Raw genomic sequence first — 23,616 nt, 5'->3', positions numbered from 1 at the left:
CTTGTCACATGACTGTCACCAGCACAACTTCCTCGCTGTATGGAGATGCAGCATCCAGAGAAGGAGCGGGAGATCTGAAAGTAGAATTGAGTCAGTGCAGGGATTATATGGCATAAAGGTTCAGAAGTAAACAGGCAAGGGTTTGCAACAGGTGAGGGGATATGGGTGAGGGGATATGGGTGAGGGGATATGGTGGAGGCGAGGACTGCAGGGGGACCATAGTTATACATACATACATACATACATATATACTAAGGCCAGTACTTGATTGGATTTCAGTCAAATGGTATATATAGAAAATTATTACTTTAAACTGAGACATAGCCTCAAATATTGTGGCCTGTTGGCATGTATTAGTATAGGTTTTTGCATTCACATGACACATAATGATACCCTAAATCAGGGGTCGGGAACCTTTTTGGCTGAGAGAGCCATAAACACCACATATTTTAAAATGTAATTACATGAGAGCCATACAATATGTTTGGCCGCGGATTCTGCGGGGCAAGGTAGGGTGGGTCCCAAGTGGAGGAGGGCGTGGCTTGCGCTCGGCGGATAGAAGACGTGTTCTAAGGCTTAGAACATGTCTTCTATCCGCCGAGCACAGGGGCAAGGTAGGGTGGGTCCCAAGAATGCCGGGTGCGGAGGAGGGCGTGGCCTGCGCTCAGCGGATAGAAGATGTGTTCTAAGGCTTAGAACACGTCTTCTATCCGTCAAGCGCAGGGGCAAGGTAGGGTGGGTGCCGAGGATGTGTTACAGAGGAGGGCGTGGCCTGCGCGCCACGGATAGAAGATGTGTTATAAGGCTTAGGACATGTCTTCTATCCGCCGAGCGAAGGGGCAAGGTAGGGTGGGTGCCGAGGATGTGTTACAGAGGAGGGCGTGGCCTGCGCGCCACGGATAGAAGATGTGTTATAAGGCTTAGGACATGTCTTCTATCCGCTGAGCGAAGGGGCAAGGTAGGGTGGGTGCCGAGAATGCCAGATGCAATGCGGAGGAGGGAGTGGCCTGCGCTCGGCGGATAGAAGACGTGTTCTAAGGCTTAGAATGCGTCTTCTATCCGCCGAGTGCAGGGGCAAGGTAGGGTGGGTGCCAAGGATGCCGGATGCGATGCGGAGGAGGGCGTGGCCTGCGCTCGGCGAATAGAAGACGTGTTCTAAGGCTTAGAACACGTCTTCTATCTGCCGAGTGCAGGGCACACCCCCCATTATTTTTTTTTTATTAAAGATTTGGCAGCGAGCCAGATGCAGCCATCAAAAGAGCCACATCTGGCTCCCAAGCCACAGGTTCCCTACCCCTGCAGTAGAGTATTTATAAGGTTCCTAAGGCAAACACACAACTTTGACCAGTACAAGGCAACAGCACATTACATTTTAGAGGAGAAGGAAAGGTAAAAATAAAGTAAGCTTTATCAGAATGGTCAATGTAAATACAGTCATAAGCACTTACAGTAATGCTGAATTCGCCTGCTCCCCCGATCTTCCGTGCCTTGAGTTAAAGGTAGATTAGAATGTTGGACCTGCAAACCCAGACCTGCATTCCAAAGCTATCTAAGTGTAAAAAAACAGGATACACTAAAGCATCACAGTGATGTTTATGCTCCACTATGATGCTTCAGTGTTCCTTGTTATAATTCTCCCCACGTGGCATGGAAGTTACTTCCCCCGGTCTCACACACACATTTGTTTTTGCATGGGTTGAAATGTGCAAATCTGCTGCTGAGGTCTAGTTCATGCCTTTCAGCTGATGTTTTAGACCAGTGGTGAGCAGGCAATATTTAAATTGGACAGTAATTATTACAGGGCTCTATGATTCCTGTCAAAAACTGTTTTGGTATCCTTTCAAAAAAGCATACGGGGCATAACTTTGCAGAAATATGACAGTTTGTATATACTTTTCAAAGGACAAATCTGTGTTATTGCTAATACCCAAAGACATGAGTAACTGACAGACAGAGCATCCAGTGGGTATTTTGAATACTTACTTTATGAAGAATTGATATGATACACAGGTAAAATACTTTATACGATAATCATTTTTTTTCTCTCTGTTAACTCAGCTGAGCTGAAACCATGGTGATCTTACGTGAAGGACTTTGTCCAGGACTCTCAGCTGGTATAGTTGCTGTACTTAAAGCTAACAATGTAAAAACAGGTAATAATTACAGTCACTTTAACCTCACAGTCATTATGTAAAGTATTTGTTAGATACAGTTTTGTTTTCTCTCTGTACAGGTTGTGAGCAAATGAAGGAGTTTGTTGCTGTCGTCCCTATGTTTGTAATTGTCCCAGGCTTCACTCTTAACAATGTCAAGCTAAACTGTGTTCTGCTAACTCTACCCCCAGTTTCATTTATTTCAAGGGCTGTCACTAGATCATGAATATAGAGCAGCAAAAGTGCCTTTTTGCAGAAGAGTAGGTCTCGAAATCTAAGCTGACTCTTCTGTTGGAACATTAAAGAAAATTTGTTTTCCATGCTATAAAACAACTTTACTAGGTGATTTTTCTGGAAATGTTTATCACAGATATAGCAGAAATTCATAGGGTTGGACCATAATATTATCTGCGGTTTACAAAATAAAGGGATACAATTATAAGGCTTAACCCTTTACACGCACAAACAAATATTTCACCAGAAAAGATGCACAGTTACAATTGCATATTATTAGGAGACAACAGGTGGAATGCCCTGCTCACAAGAGCTTACGATTTAAGAAGTGAAATCTTTTAGCTTCTTCTTCTGGTTTGAACTGTTTGCTTACTTACATTTATCATTGATTAGTTATTCTGGAATAATGGTAGACTTCTTAACCTATGTTATTACCTTATTTAGATATGGTAGGTTTGGTTCAATGCAGCCTACATGGGGCACATATTAAATGATATTGGAGTGGTTGTCACATTCTTTTTCGCATACACACAAGCAAACACTCAGATAAGCACAGTCTCACACAATCCTAGACATTATGCACACAATGTAAAATGATTTACATTATATTGTTTAGACTGTCAATTATATATTTAATTGGTTTTGTAACTTTTGTACCCTGCATATTGTCTAACTGTAATTGTGTACAAACAAAAAGACTAGAAATTAGACACATATTAATACCTGTAGACTCTTATTTTTACACCCAGCTTGTTAACATTACAAACTGTTCTTTATTTAATGGAAAACTTTAACATAACTAATACTAAACAATATAAATGATGGAGTTCAATAAGCCAGTCTTGATATTTTTATAATACTTTGTCTCTAACTTTTAGTCATTGATCTGGTTGCTTCTGATTTGGAAGAGCTTGCACGAAAATGCTCCCTGTCATACAAGGTGGTGTATATTTTTTCTTTAAAATTCTCTTAGATTTTGTTTGATTTGCTTATCTAATCTGCATATCTTATTACAAAAATGCAGACTGCTATGTCTCTAAGTAAAATTGCCTGACAGGTACTTGCATGAGTTAATTTAGTTAATTGCCAGAGAAGTCAATGGGGACAATTTGAACAGATTGTAAAGCCTTAGGCAAATTAATTGTAGGGGTATGCTACAGACCTCTTGTGTAAAGGTGCCCATACACCTTAAGATCCGCTCTCTTGGCGATGTCGCCAAGCGAGCGGATCTTCACCCGATATCCCCCACCTACGGGTGGGCGATATCGGGAGAATCCAGGCTAATTCGATCATTTGGCCCTGGGGCCAAATGATCCAATTATTACGGCGGGTATAGGCAAAGTTGGATCCGACTAGATTTTTTAACCTGCCTGACCGAGATCTGCCCGATTTCAGGCCAGATATATAGTGCTCATACACGGGCCGATTAGCTGCCGAATCAGTCTAAAGGGACTGATATCGGCAGCTAGAATCGGACCTTAAGTGAAGAGGCTAAGCTGCTGTTGCAGATATAAAAGGCTGCTAGTTTGGGGCATGAAATGATAACGGGAGAGTTTAACTACCTAGATGTTGACTGGGGCAACAGTACTGTCAGGACAGTTAATGAAAACAAGTTTATAAACTTCTTAATTTACCATTTTATGTAACAGATTGTTAGGATGAAACTGGGAATCATGTTATAATGGGTCTAATGATCTCTAACAACCCAGAACATATAGCAAATGTACAAGTAATATAAACTCTGAGGACCATAACGTTACATCATTTAAAGGGGACCTGTCACCCTAAGAAATAATTACAAATTGTTTTCTATTGTGTTTATCAAGCAAAATAAACTTCAATTACACTTTATAAATTATTTTAAACTTATTTCCTTCAGCACTGGAATTCACAATTGCAGAAAACAGGCAGGCTCCATTTTGTGGACACTGTTATTAAGGCAAGCTGTGTATCCTGCTAAAATCTTGTTTCTGTGCCAGTATGGGGGGACCTGATACATATATCTATGCATTGGTTACACAATTAGATGGTGAGGAGGGAGGGGGAATGTGAGGAGTGCAGTGATATCTAAGAAGTTCTGAATTGAAAGTGAAAGTAACTGTCTGCCCCACCCCTATGCCTAAGGCATAGAGGTGGGTCAGGCAATATATGATTGACAGCTGGGGCTTTAAAATGCTTATATAATGGGTATAGATGTGTTAATAAAAAAATGACTTTGGGTTACGTGTAATTTGAAAAGGGCTTTTATTATACAGCTTTTTATGTCTGGGTGACAGGTCCACTTTAATGTTTATTGCAAAAAATAAATATACATTAGGTCAACAAACACATTAAGATCAGTACCTCAGTGCATAGTTTTATGCTAAAAACTAAGTAATGGTTTTCATTTAAAATGCTGCTAAATCTTTCCTGTTTACTCTTACACAGTAAGAGTATTAAGGACCACCCTATATGGCTTTAATCAGAAGTACGGAAGCTAGTAGGAATAGGTCAGAGGGCAACAATGCTTCTTTTAAAAAATATAACAATTCAACAATTGTTGAAAAACAACAATCAAAAAAGGTAAAGAAAACCAATAAGGGACTGACCAAATTTCAAAGACCAATCCCATACAGGTTAAGACTGGGGCTTCATTAAAAATAGTAATAATTTGGGTAGAAAGGCATAATCAGTTCTTTTTTTCAGTGTATGCGATAGAGAAGTCAGAGTTTCAAGACCCACTTGGCAGAAGTATAAATGGCTCCTAAATTACAGTGTTACTATGTGGACTACTTTGTCTGGCGTCTATTATTGCAGTATTCCTAGATCTACAGTAATTGCTTGCCTTTAACAAGATTCTGTACTAAAAGGTTGCATTAGACTGGGGCCATTAACTAACTGTCAGATTTTTTTTTCCATTTAGACTTTTAGTGCTAAAATTTGCAGGTAAAAAGTTTGTGATTTTCCAAGATTTACTATGCGTCAAAACGGCTAAAAATCTAAATCTAGCAATTCACTAGCTAAAACTTGCCAAGATCATGTAGTCAATGGCATATGTCCCTTCCCTGGATGATCCTTCTTTTGCTTTGAAAGTTTAAAAGTTTGGGATTTTTGATGCTGTTTTTTTGTTTGACAATTTGAAAAAGTTGCAGTATTCATAGGACAAGTCGAAATATTGGGAATTTTCATGACTCTTCTGCAACTTTTCCAATGCAAACTTTTTCAGTTCAGACTTTTTAGAAATGTAAGACAGTGAAAATAAGTTTATTCAAATTTGAAAAAAATGAGGAATGTTAAAGTAAATCTGCCCCCTAGAGCTAAGCAATTATATAATCACAAAGTAATTTGTCCTACACTTCATATACCATGTGTTTTTTTTCCCTTTGTGATGGTTTGCGGGCAAATTGGAAACTTCCAGCTTCTCACCTTAATTAAAGGGAACTAAAAAGAGTCACTCTATTTTAAAAGTGTGTTTAGAATTGTACTGTATTTTCAGACATTAATGGCAGTGAGGCGTGTTCTTCTGGCACAGTACTCTGCATTTCCCTCCAGTGGAGCTGATGTGTATGAAGAGCTTAAGAGTTCCACAGCCATCCTACCCACAGGCAACAGAAAGTAAGATTATGTTCATCTCATAAGCAAAAATGATTAGAAAAGTGTAGTGTCACATTGCTTTGTGCTGAATCTCAAAGCTGCTTATTTTACTAATCCTAAAAAGGTACTAACCATGATCAGTCTTTTGCAGGTCTGTGGTGGGAATGTCTGAACGTCTCACAAATCCTCACAAAAAATAAGATTAAAAAAAAGACTAGCACACACAATACTGAACTAAGTGTGTTTTAACCAGTTTATAAAGTAACAAAAAATTATCATACAAAATTAAGCCTATGACGCACCTGAATTTTTACTGCTATGATGGTCTGAGTATTTGCTTCCCATTCATGAAAGTAAACATCTGTCATAACATTGTCTTTGTAAGGGTTAATCTCTTTAACTCTGTCTGTGCTTCTGTGCACTGTATCTAAGCAGTCACGAACCGGTTCGATTTAATCTGTGCGTCGGCGAAACATCTGATATCATCTGTGCATGTGCGCTGATCAGGGAACTTGTACAAACGATACAACCAGTATGTGTATTGCAAACAAGTTCAACTTTATTTTGTTTTGTTATTACATTTATAGTTGATAGGTAAACACATCCCATTATGCTTACGTAGCATGGGTGGGCACATATGCCTTACAGTTATTAGCAAATAAGAGAAATTCATTAAAATGGCTACTGAAGCTTATTATGATTTCTTAGCCTTGAAAATTAGCCGAGATAATCAAGGCCGGAGCAACTTGGACAGACAAGATAGTGAGGATAATCATAACAACTGAAGTAATACATACACAGGCCTTCATGATTGAAAACAAAATTGTGTAAATTCAGCATTTAGCAATTTAAACCCTATCAGTCTTTGCATGTTATTTACAATTTTGCCTTAAAAGTATTTGCCTGATGATTTTACCTTACTTATCTGATCCCCCATGTTCCTCTATGAGGGGGCTGCCATATTTGTGCAGCAGTATTTTGTTAGCATTAGACACTATCAGTGACAGGTTGAGAAGGGACCGTCAGGTTGGCAAACCAGTCAGGTTTAGGAACTTCAAGTAACAATTACTTAAACAAACAAAAATATCATTGAAAAATGATATGAAAACCTATAGGTATCTTTTAATGTATGTTAATATTTTAAAAAGTAGTTTTTTGTTGTCTGTATCACTTTAACAGAAAACTCTACCAGTGGTGCATGCTGTTGGGGACAGGTGAGCAGAACCAGAACTTCCATAGGTGCAGATTTTCCCACTCTTTTGAGGGATGAGAGTCAGGCAGGGACAATTTGACTATCATGTTTCGCCTTGACAGAACTGGGATGCTAAATAGCCTGATGCAACATTTACATTGACTTATCCGGCCCAACAACCGAATGATTAGTCCAATGAGGCCAACCATGTGTTTGGCTTTGTTACAAAATATCTAAATATCGGATAGTTCAGTAGAATTTTTGGACAGGGAACTGAATTTGAGGTTAACTACACGTGTAAACATTCCTTTCTGTCTTATTCTACTAAACATTTTAACTCTTAAAGGTCTTAAACAGTAACACTAGACAATTTCATTGTATCAAAGTAATTCATATACAGTGACTTGCAAAAGTATACGGCCCCCTTCCCTTGAACTTTTCCACATTTTGTCACATTACAGCCACAAACATGAATCAATTTTATTGGAATTCCACGTGAAAGACCAATACAAAGTGGTGTACACGTGAGAAGTGGAACGAAAATCATACATGATTCCAAACATTTTTTACAAATAAATAACTGCAAAGTGGGGTGTGCGTAATTATTCAGCCCCCTTTGGTCTGAGTGCAGTCAGTTGCCCATAGACATTGCCTGATGAGTGCTAATGACTAAATAGAGTGCACCTGTGTGTAATCTAATGTCAGTACAAATACAGCTGCTCTGTGACGGCCTCAGAGGTTGTCTAAGAGAATATTGGGAGCAACAACACCATGAAGTCCAAAGAACACACCAGACAGGTCAGGGATAAAGTTATTGAGAAATTTAAAGCCGGCTTAGGCTACAAAAAGATTTCCAAAGCCTTGAACATCCCACGGAGCACTGTTCAAGCGATCATTCAGAAATGGAAGGAGTATGGCACAACTGTAAACCTACCAAGACTAGGCCGTCCATCTAAACTCACAGGCCAAACAAGGAGAGCGCTGATCAGAAATGCAGCCAAGAGGCCCATGGTGACTCTGGACGAGCTGCAGAGATCTACAGCACAGGTGGGGGAATCTGTCCATAGGACAACTATTAGTCGTGTTGGCCTTTATGGAAGAGTGGCAAGAAGAAAGCCATTGTTAACAGAAAACCATAAGAAGTCCCGTTTGCAGTTTGCCACAAGCCATGTGGGGGACACAGCAAACATGTGGAAGAAGGTGCTCTGGTCAGATGAGACCAAAATGGAACTTTTTGGCCAAAATGCAAAATGCTATGTGTGGCGGAAAACTAACACTTTACATCACTCTGAACACACCATCCCCACTGTCAAATATGGTGGTGGCAGCATCATGCTCTGGGGGGGCTTCTCTTCAGCAGGGACAGGGAAGCTGGTCAGAGTTGATGGGAAGATGGATGGAGCCAATTACAGGGCAATCTTGGAAGAAAACCTCTTGGAGTCTGCAAAAGACTTGAGACTGGGGCGGAGGTTCACCTTCCAGCCGGACAACGACCCTAAACATAAAGCCAGGGCAACAATGGAATGGTTTAAAACAAAACATATCCATGTGTTAGAATGGCCCAGTCAAAGTCCAGATCTAAATCCAATCGATAATCTGTGGCAAGATCTAAAAACTGCTGTTCCCAAACGCTGTCCATCTAATCTGACTGAGCTGGAGCTGTTTTGCAAAGAAGAATGGGCAAGGATTTCAGTCTCTAGATGTGCAAAGATGTGGAAAAGGAAGGCACAGGTTACATAGCTGATAACAGATATGCTCTGTAGAAATCTTAACAGCTTATCTTTCATCTGTTATGTAGCGTGTGCCTTTTCTCCTTTTTTCCAATTTAAATGGCTGCCCCCATGGCTATATAGCATCTTTGTTTTTAAAATATAGTAGTGTTTCTGTAGCAAACACACAACTTTTACTGTTCCTTTAACATTCATATTTAGTGCTGACTAATGCCAGCTTTGCACAGAAAGTATTCCAATTGCTTGTTTTTCTTAACTTTTACCTGTTTTCTGAAGCTGATTGTAATTTTGTTTTGTAATTTTGTAATACTGCCTACAATGTGTTTTAGCTGGAATACAGTATATAGTGTTAACTGTATTTTGTCTTTTATTATTGTACTGACCCGTTTGTTCTATTAATGTAGAACAAACGGGTTTACCAGAACGATATCTGACTCTGCCAGCTCTTGATCGGCAGGTTTGGTTGTCCTGTTGGATCTGCATGGGCCCTAAGGCCAAACAATCAAATTAGCTGGATACTGCCCACCTTAGTTGGGCATATCTGGCAAAGATCTTGAGACCACCTTAACACTATATAAATATACATACATATATTTTTTCAATATATTCATTTTTATTAAAATACATTTCTTTCCTTTCCAATGGTTTTCAGGCTGGACATTCTCTTAGATTCTGGGCTATATACAGGAGAAGTGACAGAAATTGCTGGAGCAGCTGGCAGTGGAAAGACTCAGGTTAGATTGTGCTAATGAAATGAACTGAATATATCTCTTTTTGACAGATTGATTTTTGATTGTTGTGTAATAAACTTTTAAATAGGACAGCAGGAAAAAAAAGCTTTATTTCAGGTTACTTGCAAGTTTTTTGACACCCAGTCCAAATGAAACTATTGTCTGAACTTTTCTGCTTTTTAGTATCGCAGCCTTAAATATAGCCTGTTTAAGCTCTCCTCTCAAAATGATATATATGTTGTAAATTTCTTTTTTTATTTTACTTGAGGGTGGAGAGTGGTTGGAGGACTGAACTTTGCTGACCTTTTATTACCTGTTGCCATCACTCATTTATATACTTGCACCTGCCCAGCCATGCCCCCTCCAGTGATATCATGATGGGACAGGTCAGGCGTTGGTATATCGGGTATGTCGCCTGGTCAGGTTGGGTAAGGGTTTGAAGACCACTAATCACTTTATCAAAAAAGTGATGCAACTTTTCAGCTGGCAAGGTAACATCCTTGAGCATGGTCACATTATGGGACTGTTTTTTTTTTTTGTTTCAACGCTTTTTCTTGTTGTTCAGGTCTGCTGTGTCTATTGTCTACAGGTCTACTGGGTACTTTGTTTCTGCATCATAGAATCTGCAATGAATTTACCAGAGGGTGCTTAGGTATTTGAGATCTGTCAGAAGTTAGAAAATTAAATGAAAGTACTTTGCAACAAGACAATGACCCTAAACATTCCAGTAAATCCACCAGGGAATAACTTGGAATGGAGGGTTCTAGAACGACCATATTAAAGGCCAGATCTAAATTCCATCAATGTGGGTGTACTTGAAATGGGCAGTGCATGCAAACACATTACAAAACTGAAAGACTTAGGAGGCAGCATCAGGTATTAGACCCAAGGGTCTACTTAATTTTTTCACAGAAGGAAATCGCATATGTTTATTTTTTTTTATTTAATTATTGCAAGGTCAAATTTCACTTGTTTTTTAGTTACATCTCATTTATCTTTATAAACTGTTTGAATGAAGAATAAATATTGATATGTACACATAAAAATTTATGTTATGTTATGGGGTATTCTTACTTTTTCACATGACTACACAAAACTAAGATGAATTCTATTTGAACAGACGTGTCAGAGCATCGCAGTCAATGTTGCATATAACTTAAAGCAGACTGTGCTCTACGTGGATACCACAGGGGGGTTGACAGCTTCTCGCCTGCTGCAGTTGGTACAGTCTAGAACCAAAAGTGAAGATGAGCAGGTACGTTTACATAAAACCAGAACTGTAGATTCTTTAAAGGAGGAAAAAGGTTATTTATTAAACCCATGTTTTCAATTTGGTTTACAGGTAGCATCACTACAGAGAATTGAAGTTATCCGTGTGTTTGATATTTACAAATTGTTTGACGCCTTCCAGGACCTTAGACATCAAATTTCCCAACAGGTATATCTATTTCCACCTACAGTTTGCATACATTATTAGTAATTATGAACAATAGGTATTGGTTTTTGCATCGGAGAGTGTCAAATATAGAAATATATTTTATGGAATAGTCTTAATGACTTCTTGGTCTACATATCTTCTTAAATTCTTTCATTTCAAAACCCTGAGTCCTTCAGCATCCTCTTTGTGGCCCTTCTTCTCTCACTCAAACAGCTCCTTGGCTCTTCTTTCAAGGTTTGTTATTCTTCTGTATATTTGCACAAAGCACTTCTCTCCAGCAGCAACACACTCTATCCAACCGTTTGCCTCCAGTGGCCTGTCTGTCTCAGATATAAATCATCTCTTACAGAGGTTAAAGCAGCACAGTCAAACAAGTAGCTTCAAGTTAGCAATTACTTAGCATTGGTAGTCTGTTGAAATTATTAGTATCCCCGGCAGATGGGCTCATAAGCCAGTTGGTGCACTCTTACCTCTAATGGCATTCTTCCTCATGTGGGTAACCTGCTGTGCCACCAAGACTTGTGTTAGGTCATAGAGAACAAGCTGAGTTCTTGTATTTGTAGGCAACCAGAGTCAAAAGGTGCATTGTTCTGTTTTATTATATGCAGGTATGTGACCTGTTAACCTTTATACCTTAAGTCTACTAAAAAATCATTGAAACATTAAAAAAAAAACCCAGTAGAATTGGTTTGCCTCCAAAAAGGATTAATTATTTCTTAGTCTGTAATCAAGTACAAGGTACTATTTTATTACAGAGAAAAAGGAAATCATTCTGTGGCAGATGGCCAGCCTGTAATTTGGAGCTTTCTGGCTAATGGGTTTCTGGATAACGGATCCCACACCTGTTCAATACAAGTTAGTACAAAGTAATTTACATAGTAAACATCTATTTGAGTATTAACCTTAAATGTCAGCAGTCATTTTAGACAGACTCAAGAGGGAGGAAGCATCTTTTTGTCTTACTACTTAACATATGTACATTTCTGCAATAAATGTTACCACAAGTTTCTAACTCCTCTGGACACTCTCAAGCCAGTAACCATCTTGTCAGTGAATTCTCTTGATATTTTCAGATGATGTTTAACAAACTTCTCCTGTAAATGGTCCCAGAAGTCAAGATGTTCTGAAGTGAATTTAAAGTTAATTTCTGTGACATGTGTTTTGCTTTTATTTATATTTCTTTGCACAAATAATCTATAATAATATATGCAGTCTATATTTTCTAGCTTCTAAGATCTGGCGAACCATTGAGACTTGTAATCGTTGATTCTGTCTGTGCTGTAATATACCCAATGCTTGGTGGAAAACACACAGAAGGTAAGCATAAATTATGATTTGTAAAATTGTAAATGTAAATCTATACACATGGTTGCAGAGCCTCAGCCTATGATCAACACATGTCCTGAGCAATGTTCTCTATAAACCGTGTGCGTGTATGCATGCAAGAAATTGTTGTGCACACACAAAATATTGCATTTACTTGAGCACACATTTTTTAAAAAATGCACACACAAGCTTAAAATGTATGCACAAAACATTTCTTTGTGTGCACAGCGAAGAAGGAATTAAAAGGAACATTGTGATCCTGCTGTACTGTGCATGCTCTGTTCACAGAGGCTTAAAGCACTCCCCACCACCCCTCAGCTCTGCCACCAGCAGACTCCATTTACCATATAGGCACCTTAGGGCCACCCCTTAAAGCTGCCACCCGAGGCATGGACCCCCCAGTGACCTTAAATTAGTGGGTATGCAATACTTTACTTTTGTACCATGTATATGGAATTTTAAAGGGGTTCACCTTTAAATTAACTTTTAGTATGATGTAGAGAGTGTTATTCCGAGGCAATTGGTCTTCATTTTTTAAATTTCTGGTTTTTGAGTTATTTTGCCGCTTTCCAGTTCGCAATTTCAGCAATCTGATTGCCAGGGCCCAAATTCCCCTAGCAACCATGCATTGATTTGAATAAAAAAACTGGAATACAAATAGGCGAGGGTCTGAGTAGAAAGATTAGTAATAAAAAATCAATAACAATAAATTTGGAGCCTTACAGAGCATTGTTTTTTAGACGGGGTCCGTGATTCCCCATTTGAAAGCTGGAAATATTCAGAAGAAGATGGCAAATAATTCAAAAACTATAACAAGGAAAAAACAAAGACCAATTGAAAAGTTACCTAGAATTAGTCATTCTATGACATACTACACGTTACTTAAAGATGAACCACTCCTTTAATGAATAATATCCAACATTCAGTTTATCTAAGTAGAATCTGCAGTTATGGGTAACGACTGAAACCTAGTACAGGTATGGGATCCCTTATCCAGAAACCCGTTATCCAGAAAGTTCCAAATTAAGGAAAGGCTATCTTACATAGACTCCATTATAAGCAAATAATTCTAATTTTTAAAATTTATTTCCATTTTCTCTGTAATAATAAAACAGTACCTTGTACTTGATCCCAACTAAGATATAATTAATCCTTATTGGAGGCAAAACAATCCTATTGGGTTTATTCAGTACTTGATTTTTTCCAAATTACGGAAAGATCCCTTATCCAGAAAACCCCAGTTCCCGAGTTCTTCTCTGAAGGCTAAATAAGCCTGATAAAAAAAAGTTCTGTATCCAAAACAATAGCAGAGGACATCACCCAAAGACTTTCTGGGAAAATAAAAAAGGAAATGTAGGCACATTCAGTCACTTACAATTTCCTATTTGTATTTAGGCACCTTTCATTTGTGCACGTGCACTCTTGACTCTTTACTGCAAATATGGTTAGTGTATTAGAAGACAATTTAAAACACTGATTTATATCCAATAAACTTCTGACAGTTACTTAAAGTCACTTTGCGGGTCGAACAACCCTTTCATGGGGGTCGCCTAAAACCATCGGAAAACACATTTCCGATGGTCTTAGGAATAATTTTATGGTTGGGGGTCACCACAACATGAGGAACTGTATTAAAGGGTTGTGGCATTAGCAAGGTTGAGAACCACTGCACTAAGGTGTGTCATTGAGCAGTGTGTTGGGGATTTTGATAGAATAGCGGTGATCAAACAGCTATGTCTGTCTCTACCATTACAATAAGCCTGACAACTAGGATTTACAAGTCCTTTGTTTTGCAATGCAGGGCACATAAACTGATGTAATCTGGGGTGTAGTGAACCAGTTGGGGGCAGAAATGGAATAATCTTGCCAGGATTAGCAACAGAGAGATACAGTAGCACTATATTAGCATTATTATCATAGGTATTCAACTGTGATAAGCACAATGACGCAGGTTAATGTTTGGGTTTTAGCTTCCTTTTAAAATCAAGTACCGTTGGACCAAGGGTAATAAGCCTTTCTTTAGTAAATTGAGATACTGTATATGTTATTTGTACTTTAGGTATGGCCATAATGATGCAGCTGGCACGGGAACTGCAGACCTTGGCACATGATTATCATCTGGCAATTCTTGTGAGTTTACCATCTGCCTATCACTAACATGTACAAGTAAAAGGAATTGTATTTTGTTTAAAGAGGATATATGAGGGTCAATTTACAACGTGGAGAGCAAGGGTAACAAGGATAAAAAACGGGAGCAATGCACCATGTTTTTGCACATTGAACCCTGCCTTTCATGATGGATGAAATGCAGCAGGTCTCCTGCTGGCTAGAAATGTTGTAAATTATGTTTTGTGCTTCTGTAGCAGCCCAAGCCAACCACAGCCCTTTAGCAGGGAAGATCTGTGCCTCCAAAGATGCCGCAGTAGCCCCCATCTTCTTTTCTGCTGATTCCCTGCACATGCTCTGTGCTGCTTTCAGTTACTGAGCTTAGGGACTCACTCACAATATACTGTATATATAGGATATAAATGTCACAATATAAGGCTGATTAGTAATTAACACAGATGATTAGAGCTTGGCAGCTCTGAAACCAGTGCTATTAGCATCAGACATAATTTACGTTGCTTGATAATTTCCGACACCCCTAAGCTTAGGTTCTCAACAGCTGCTCAGAGCGCACTGAGCATGTGAGTGTTGCAGGCACTTCTAACAGAAGTGTCCAGTATGGTCACCCTCTGTGACAACGTTAAAGGACTGGATTATTACTACTATACAGATATTTAACCTTTAGGTTGGTTCAATAAGTTCATTATATAAAATATGGGATGTCTAATCTATTCATTTAGGGTTTAGTTCTCCTTTAAAGTAAAATATGTTTGAAACAAAGGAGATTTTATGGATCAGAAAAGACAGTATATTCCAAATATATAAATAATTTAAAGGGACATACAGGTTAATTATATACAATTAAAATGTTTTCTTAAAAGTCGTTAGCATGGTATTTTGACTCATACATAGGTCTTGTTAGTGTCATTACTTACAATTTTACTAGAGGTCCGAAAAATTCTGCTCACCTCTTCATTAAAGGGCCTCTTAAAGTGGACCTGTCGCCCAGGCATAAAAAGCTGTATAACAAAAGTCCTTTTCAAATTAAATATGAAACCAAAAGCCATTTTTTATTAACACATCCATACCCATTATAAAAGCATTTAAAAATCCCAGCTGCCAATCATATATTGCTTACCCCACATCTATGTGAACGTTAAAACTTTCACTTTCAATTTAGAACTTATTAGATGTTGCTGCGCCCCTCACATTCCCCATCCCTTCTCGCCATCTAATTTTGTAACCAGTGCATGGACATGAGCATCAGGTCCTTCCATACTGGCACAGAAACAAGATTTTGGCAGGATGCAAAGATTGCCTTAATAACAGTGTCCACAAAATGGCGCCTGCCTGCTTGCTGCAATTGTGAATTTCAAGGCTGAAGAAAATAAGATTAAAATAATTTCTACAGTGTAGGTGAAGTTTATTTTGCTTGACAAACACAATAGAAAACAATTTGGAATTATTTCTTAGGGTGACAGGTCCCCTTTAACATGTATTTTAAATTATCATGAGTCTATCAATATCTGTTCGCATAAAACCATATTGTTTTAGAGGAGTGTACCTTTCTAAACCCCCTTTTGCTGTTTACAGCATCCTTTTAAAAGGGACTTAAGCCTCTCATGCCCATTATTATTGTTTTCACTTACCAATTCACATTGCATTCATTATAAATTATAATCTATACCTGTTTTTTATTTTAGTACAAATATTTTTGTAAATAAGCACATAGGGGAAAAATAATGTGGGGGTAAGGCATAAACTTTATATTAGCTGACGTTTCCCACTTGGGTTCTGCAGATAAGTAACAGTATAACTAAAGATGGAGCTACTGGAAATCGACCAGCCCTTGGGCGTTCATGGAGCTTTGTGCCGAGTACTCGCATTTTGCTGACTCCGACTGAGTTAAACTGTGGGCATAGTATTGTATCACTTGTGAAATCTCCTCGACAGGTAGGTGTCCAAACAGAAGTGTATTAACTCAGTGAAAGACTGCTCCAATCATATGAGCTGTTTTATACAATCTGTTGTACTGGAAGAAAGTGGAATCTTTCTTCAAGTACAATAGTATACAAAAAGAGTATACAAATATTACTATCGGTATAAATTAAAATGTCCTTGATACCAACATTATGGTAACATTACTGTAATACTTATACAACAAGTCAACTGTATGCAATGTTGAAATTGTTTACTTAATTGTTAAAACAATAAAAATATATATATATATAAAAAATAAGCAGAATCTTTATACAAACAAAAGTGCCTTAGCTGAGCAAAAAGTAAAAATACTTAAAATCGCATAAAATAATTCACACTCAATCAAAAACACACTTGTAATTGTTATGCTTGCAAACAACAATCAATCACAAAACTCTTTTTTCCCTCGCTTACCTCCTCACCCACACACCTCTGAACTACTATATGGGTCAAACCATGTAAAAATGACTGAATAGCTGGTGACAGTGATGTCTGCTTATGCCAGAAAAGACGGCATGACAGTGATTTCTAGGGTTCAATGAAGTTACATCTAGGGACCACCCTTGTCGTGCCCTTATACTGGATTACTAAGAATAATGTGGAAAAAATAAAGAACATAACAGAAACAGGAAGGGGCTTACTTAGGCAAAACAGAAGACATTAGGGGTCATTTCTGGTTGTTTTGTGCATGTTTTCCCCTAAGTAGAGGCAAAAAGTGAAGGTGCTAAAAGTTATTTGTCAAGGGAAAAAAAACATTGGGTCTCATAACCCATCTTTTGGGTCTCATAACCCAAAAATTGCCGATACGTATATCTATGAGCTATGTCTTTGTTTTGTTGAAAGATGGAAGGATCAAGTGCTTTAGTAAACATTAAATGTATGTCTTCTAGCTATCAACTTCAACCCCATATCAGCGTAGTAATTGTACGAGCAAATGTTTTAGAAATAAAATCATATTGTTAAGTCTTAGTTTGATATTATTTCATTGTAGCCAACAAATCTGCAGCTGGATATGGAGATTGGAATTTGTGGAACTTTAGAGGAAAACAACCTAAGCTCATGATAGAAGATCCTGGAAAGATACTAATGAGAAATCATGCACCTTGATATTATGAAGTCCTGGTTGTTTGGTCCATTGTTTAATTTTTTTGTTACATGATACCAGCTGCTGAGTGCTTTGCAATTTGATTTACTAATAATAATTTCTGGAGGGGTTTAAATACATACATTTGAATTTTATTGAAGGTCTTAGTGGCTTAATGCATTTAAAACTTTGTATCCTTTTTCAAGATATTATGGCTCTTTTATGTTATTCCTGCAGGGGGTCACTGCGGCCTGGATGTAACTTTCCAACCTATTATAAAAGAAAAATGTTTTCACTTTGTTTTGCATATTTTGTTATATTTATTGCATATTTTTGTATGTTTTGTTATATTTTTATATAATGTTTCATTGTTGAGACACGTATATATATATATATATAGCTATGTATATATATTATTAGCAGGGATTGCAATCTCTGGATTCCTAATTTGTTAATCTTTCTATAGGTCACAATCATCTCAAAAGAAATTTTTAGATTGCAAAGTCATATTCATAAAATGGTGAAAGAATAGTTCACCTCAACTTGGCAGAGGAAAACTCTCAAAATCTTATACAAGTAAAATAAAAAGAGAGCTGTGGAATCTTCTGGCAAAACCAGAAGAAAAGTTATAATCACCGGGGAGTGCCACATGTTGGGCACCTCCCAGTAATTATTATCACTTAACTGATTCCATGGGCTGGTGCACCTGTTTGCTGAAAATTGTGCAAGGCCAGAGTACATCTATAGGAGCACCATGGAGCCTCCATGAAAATGCCTATAATGCATAAATGTCAAACACCAAATCTGGCCCACCTGGCTGTTTTATGTGGCCCTTGGTGAGTGTGTCTGACCATCCAGCCTGATCAATTTCCATTTTCCTCACATAGTAACTAAGACTAAGGGGAATATATCGTGCTGTGTAAAAAGTGGAGTGAAGCATTACCAGTAATGTTGCCCAAGGCATCCAATCAGTAATCAGATTTCAACAGTAGCAAAGCATCTATTGGCTGCTATGAGCAACTTACTAAGTATATTAATAAAAAATTTGGCCCGCAACTTAGCCTGTGTTTTAGATTTCGGCCCCTTTATGTGATTGAGTTTGACATCCCTGCTATAATGCATTCAAATATACCTCAGAAACAGGCTAAAAATGGAGCAGTGCTTGGTGTATGATCAGGCATGGCCAAAGGTCTAATGTTGCATATGTAAAATGCAAAACTGCCGGGTGGAAATGTTCAAAATTGTACAAGCCTTATGTGGTGGGGGGTATGCACCTAGTATGTTTAGGACTGTTGGGGAAGCCCTGTTTGATGTCTGTAGTGCTGCTGGAGGGAAGAAATATGTTATCTAGAGGTGAAAGGGAATGTATTGTGGCATGTAGAGGGCTGCGGTGATAGGTACAAGGCAGCCCAGTCCAGGCTTAGGTATATGGCTACTTAGCACCTTGTACCTTTATACAGGTATGGGATCCATTATCCAGAAACCTGTTATCCAGAAAGCTCTGAAATACAGGAAGTTCATTTCCTATAGACTCCATTTTAATCAAATAATTAATTTTTTTTAAAAATGATTACCTTTTTCTCTGTAAAAATAAAACGGTACCTTGTACTTGATCCCAGCTATGATATAGATAATCCAGAAGAGAGGCAAAGCAATACTATTGGGTTTATTTAATGTTTAAATTATTTTTTAGTAGACTAATATGGAAACCCATATTACAGAAAGATCCCCTATCCGGATAACCACAGGTCCGGAGCATTCTGGATAACAGGTCCCATAACCTGTATTCCATTTTAGCATGTTATGAATAGGCCTATTTTGTACAACATTTCAATTGTCCTATTCTGCCTATTATCAGCCTGGAATCAGAGATGCTATCTGGTTGTCAGGGGCATAAACCTAAGTGGGGTATTGTAATTTTTTTTTAATACATCTTTATTTAAAGTTTGACAGTTAACAACATTTAACCAAGTGTCCCACACCACATTTAATTTGTCAGGTCAACCTCTAGACATATGCACCAATTTTTGTTTGGATAGTACATCATTAACAGGTTTCTTCCAAAAGGTGAGAGATGGAGCAACAATAGATCTCCATTTTAACAAGATAACTTTTTTTTTTTTTTTTACATAGAATAACAGTTCAAGTAACACAGACATTGGTATGATGACAACCCAAGATCCCCCACAACCCCTAGGGGGAGATTTATCAATCCACGAACGGTCCGATCGTTTGTTCGATCGGACCGTACGTGTTTTCTGTGACTTTTTAGTTCCTTGCATATTTTCGTCGATTTTTCCGCGTTTTAGCGCAACTTTTTCATAGCGCAACAAAATCGTATTGTCGCAACGAGTACGAAAGTTTCGGATTCATTCAAGCTTCGTTATCGTGACTTTCCTTGGGCCAGGTTGGAGCTGCAGAGTGCCATTGATTCCTATGGAAGGCTTCCAAAATCATGCACAGAAGGATCAAAGTCGGAAAGGTTTTCCTGCATTTTACGATTGTTCGGATACGAAAATTTTGTGACTTTCAGATCGCCAATACAATATTATCGTGACTAATACGATTTTTTTGTAAGCGTGTTTGTGATATTTGCGATCTGCAGAAATTATCGTTTCCAATCCGAATTTTTCCCATTCGAGATTCGAATTCGTGTCTTCATAAATCTGTACCCTAGTAAACATACTTTTTAGAGAGTGGAAATTAAATATTGTAACTTCAATTATTACTACGGTTGTTTTGGATCCAGAACTCTGTTAACCCCTTCCTGCTTTATTTTTACATGCATAAATGGTTGATTAATTTCACACACACATATGTATACACTCTTTTATGTATATGTGTATATAGGACAAGCTCCATTTAAGCATCAATAAATGGCAAGTTCACATTGCAATGAACTCTTAGAATCCTGGAGGAGAGTAGAAGATGGAGTCTGACTCCACATGTGGAAGAACTTCTGTAATATTCAAGCTGTGTAGAAGAGAAGGAAAGAAGAAAGAGGAAAAGTCAAGAAGTGTTTGCAGCCAGCAAACCCTTGGAAAAAAAGAAGACTAGCTACAAACTAGTTGATTATAAGGAAACAACTTCTGTTGAAGAATAAAAAAATATTCTGTGAACAGGAGAAGATCAGTAAGGATGAGAACAAGAAAAGGAAGAGAACTGAAGCAGGAAACATGGAAAGTCACACAGACTACAAATGTAGAGTAATTTATATAGGATATCATATTTACAATAAAAACAAAAAAATACAAAAATGTACATTAAGATTAATATTTGTATATCTGTATTAATATGTATGTAAGTATTTCAATTTAAACTATTCAAATATGATATAGTAACTTTTGTAGGATAAGATATTTATATTCATAACAAAAAAATATTTAGGATAATGTACAAATTTACTTCTATAAATAAAAATTTGTGTAGATATAAAAATATTTATGTATAGCTATGATAGGTTGTTAAAAAAAAATAAAAATTGTTTGGCTATATGGAGTATAGAAACATTGAAATAGGACAAAAAGTAAAATATATGATACATTGTATAAGGTAAGTAATATAGGATTAGAGTTTTGGAAAAGGGATGTTATTTTAAATTATGTAGGATATGGGATATAATATACCATAAAGATTATGGGACATTCATGTAATAGATATAGGATTAGAGATACAGCATATATGATAAGGGTGCATAGATATGATATGAAGGATATGGGGATAAGTGATACTGGGCTAGAGATAAGGAACTTGTAGTTGTGTTATAAGGGTCAAAGTCATAGGTAAAGGGATGTGGGATTAGGATTATGGGAAAAGGGATGTTGTCATTAAAGATGAAAGCTATAGAGAAAAGGACAAAAGATATAAAGTGTGTGGGAACACGGACATGGGCATACACGACGTAGAGCACAATATATTTAGGGATTAGAGATTTGGGAAAAGGGAATGTGGCATAAGCGATATATATTTAAAAGGACTTTGTGTGATGGGGTACTACAGGGATATAGGAAATAGGGTAAGGAATCCAGGATTATGTGGGATATATAGGTTAGGAGACAATTTCAGAAAATCACAGCAGTAACATTTAAAGCTGAAAAAGAAAATCGGTCTCGGCTTACTTAGAGCTCACCACAGAGACACTCACCAACTCTCTATTTTTAGAAGCTTATTTATGAAATGGAGAACTTTCACCCATTGATAAGTATGCTTTTACAAATTCCTTAGGAGTGAATAGAAAGTGGGTGAGCTTTTTTATAGTGGGCTCTTATTTCACATTTTAATATATCTGTGACTTACTGTGTGATTCTCTGCAATAATTATTACTGTTGTATGATGTGTGGAAGCATGGCAATTGTCTGTGAATGTATTTAGGAGCCCCCACTGCATCAGTGTATGTATGTATTTATGTATATTTTTATTTATAAAGCGCTACTTATGTACGCAGCGCTGTACAGTAGAATACATTAATAGAAACAGTGTAGAAGGTGAACACATAGTTCACCTTCTGATTGAATGCACATTAAATTTAAATATACTTAATTTGTATTTAATATACATTTCTGATGAGGTCTGTATCTTTGTGCCTCTTAGACCCAAAGATGAAGCTGCAGATGTAGGCCCCCTTTTAAAAAATAAGCCCATTAGAGCTGTGAATGTGTGTTGTATAAGTGATGCAGAGTTTAGGGAATCTTAGGATTTAGGAACAAAGGAATAAAGTAACTAGGCAGAGGTGTATGACCTAAAACGCTGTCTTGCCACAACTTCCTCCTTCCCCTCCCTACCATGAGTCCATACATTTTCAATTCTAATCTGTCAACTCCAGACCTTTTATATAATAAAAGGCTACTGGTACTAAAAGCACAATGCTGATCCAGGGCCTGGTTCAATTGCCGTTTTGGAGTCAGGAAGGAATTTTTTCCCATCTACAGCAAATTAGAGATGGCTATAGATGGGTTTTTTTCCTTCCTCTGGATCAGCTAGATGTTAGGTAGATTAAATTTGATGGACACGCTCACCCTCAACTACTATGTAACAGTGTCCTTAATCCAGAAATAGGCCCCAAGACCATTTATCTAATCTCACAAATTTAGAAATGTAGATCCTAGTTCCAGCTATAGAAAAAGAGACAACAGTGAGTGAGTGAATGTATAAAGTGTGCATGTATTAGTGGAAATATCCCAGTGAGGAACTTTTGTTCCTTAAACCTCCCAGTCTCAGATGAGGAGAAAGAGTCCCATGACGGCTTATATGAGCCGGTGCCTGGCCAGATAGGGAACTATTGCAGCAAGTGATTGGGTGAGCCATTTGCTGCAATAGGTGTGCGAATGGACAGTAACAAAGGTTGAAGCCTTGACGTGGAGTTACTGCTCACATGGATAACGATATGCCAATTCAACCAACTAGGAGAGTGCAATGATGCTAACAGTTGTAACTAACTAAAATATCTAAATAAAATACCAAATTGTAGGATGTAGCAGAAGGAGGGGAAATGACAACATAAATCACGTCTGTGTTGTTAAACAATACCAACATTTATTTGCCTCATGTAAAGATACAAAACCCATATTTATACCCCATACCCTGCATAGGTAATATACAAAAAAAGAATGAAAGGCAGAACTGGCCTCTCCCCCTTACTTTAGTGATTAGTCAAAAATATATAGTTTTTTTTGGTTTTTCTTTTGTTTAAACAAATACAGTGGTGTGAAAAACTATTTGCCCCCTTCCTGATTTCTTATTCTTTTGCATGTTTGTCACACTTAAATGTTTCTGCTCATCAAAAACCGTTAACTATTAGTCAAAGATAACATAATTGAACACAAAATGCAGTTTTTAAATGAAGGTTTATGTTATTAAGGGAGAAAAAAAACTCCAAATCTACATGGCCCTGTGTGAAAAAGTGATTGCCCCCCTTGTTAAAAAATAACTTAACTGTGGTTTATCAATTTCAATTTTCAATTTCAATATCAATTTCTGTAGTCACCCCCAGGCCTGATTACTGCCACACCTGTTTCAATCAAGAAATCACTTAAATAGGAGCTACCTGACACAGAGAAGTAGACCAAAAGC

The 23,616-nt window shown here is 37.6% G+C and overlaps 1 protein-coding gene across 1 annotated transcript; it reads left to right on the top strand.

The window, feature by feature from the left end:
- Window positions 1–14: 14 nt before the first annotated feature.
- On the top strand, window positions 15–17,991 carry rad51d (RAD51 paralog D; the record flags this gene model as incomplete). The annotated part of the gene is given in 11 exon segments (NM_001005687.1): window positions 15–151; window positions 2,059–2,153; window positions 3,266–3,327; window positions 5,863–5,981; window positions 9,535–9,616; window positions 10,734–10,868; window positions 10,956–11,051; window positions 12,278–12,368; window positions 14,437–14,507; window positions 16,284–16,436; window positions 17,455–17,991. Coding segments are annotated over 10 exon segments (963 nt in total). The 5' UTR covers window positions 15–151; window positions 2,059–2,071.
- Window positions 17,992–23,616: the final 5,625 nt, after the last annotated feature.

Source organism: Xenopus tropicalis, chromosome 2 (assembly GCF_000004195.4).
Source record: "Xenopus tropicalis strain Nigerian chromosome 2, UCB_Xtro_10.0, whole genome shotgun sequence".
NCBI classification, from domain to species: domain Eukaryota; kingdom Metazoa; phylum Chordata; class Amphibia; order Anura; family Pipidae; genus Xenopus; species Xenopus tropicalis.
This window is presented reverse-complemented; position numbering and strand designations above follow the sequence as displayed.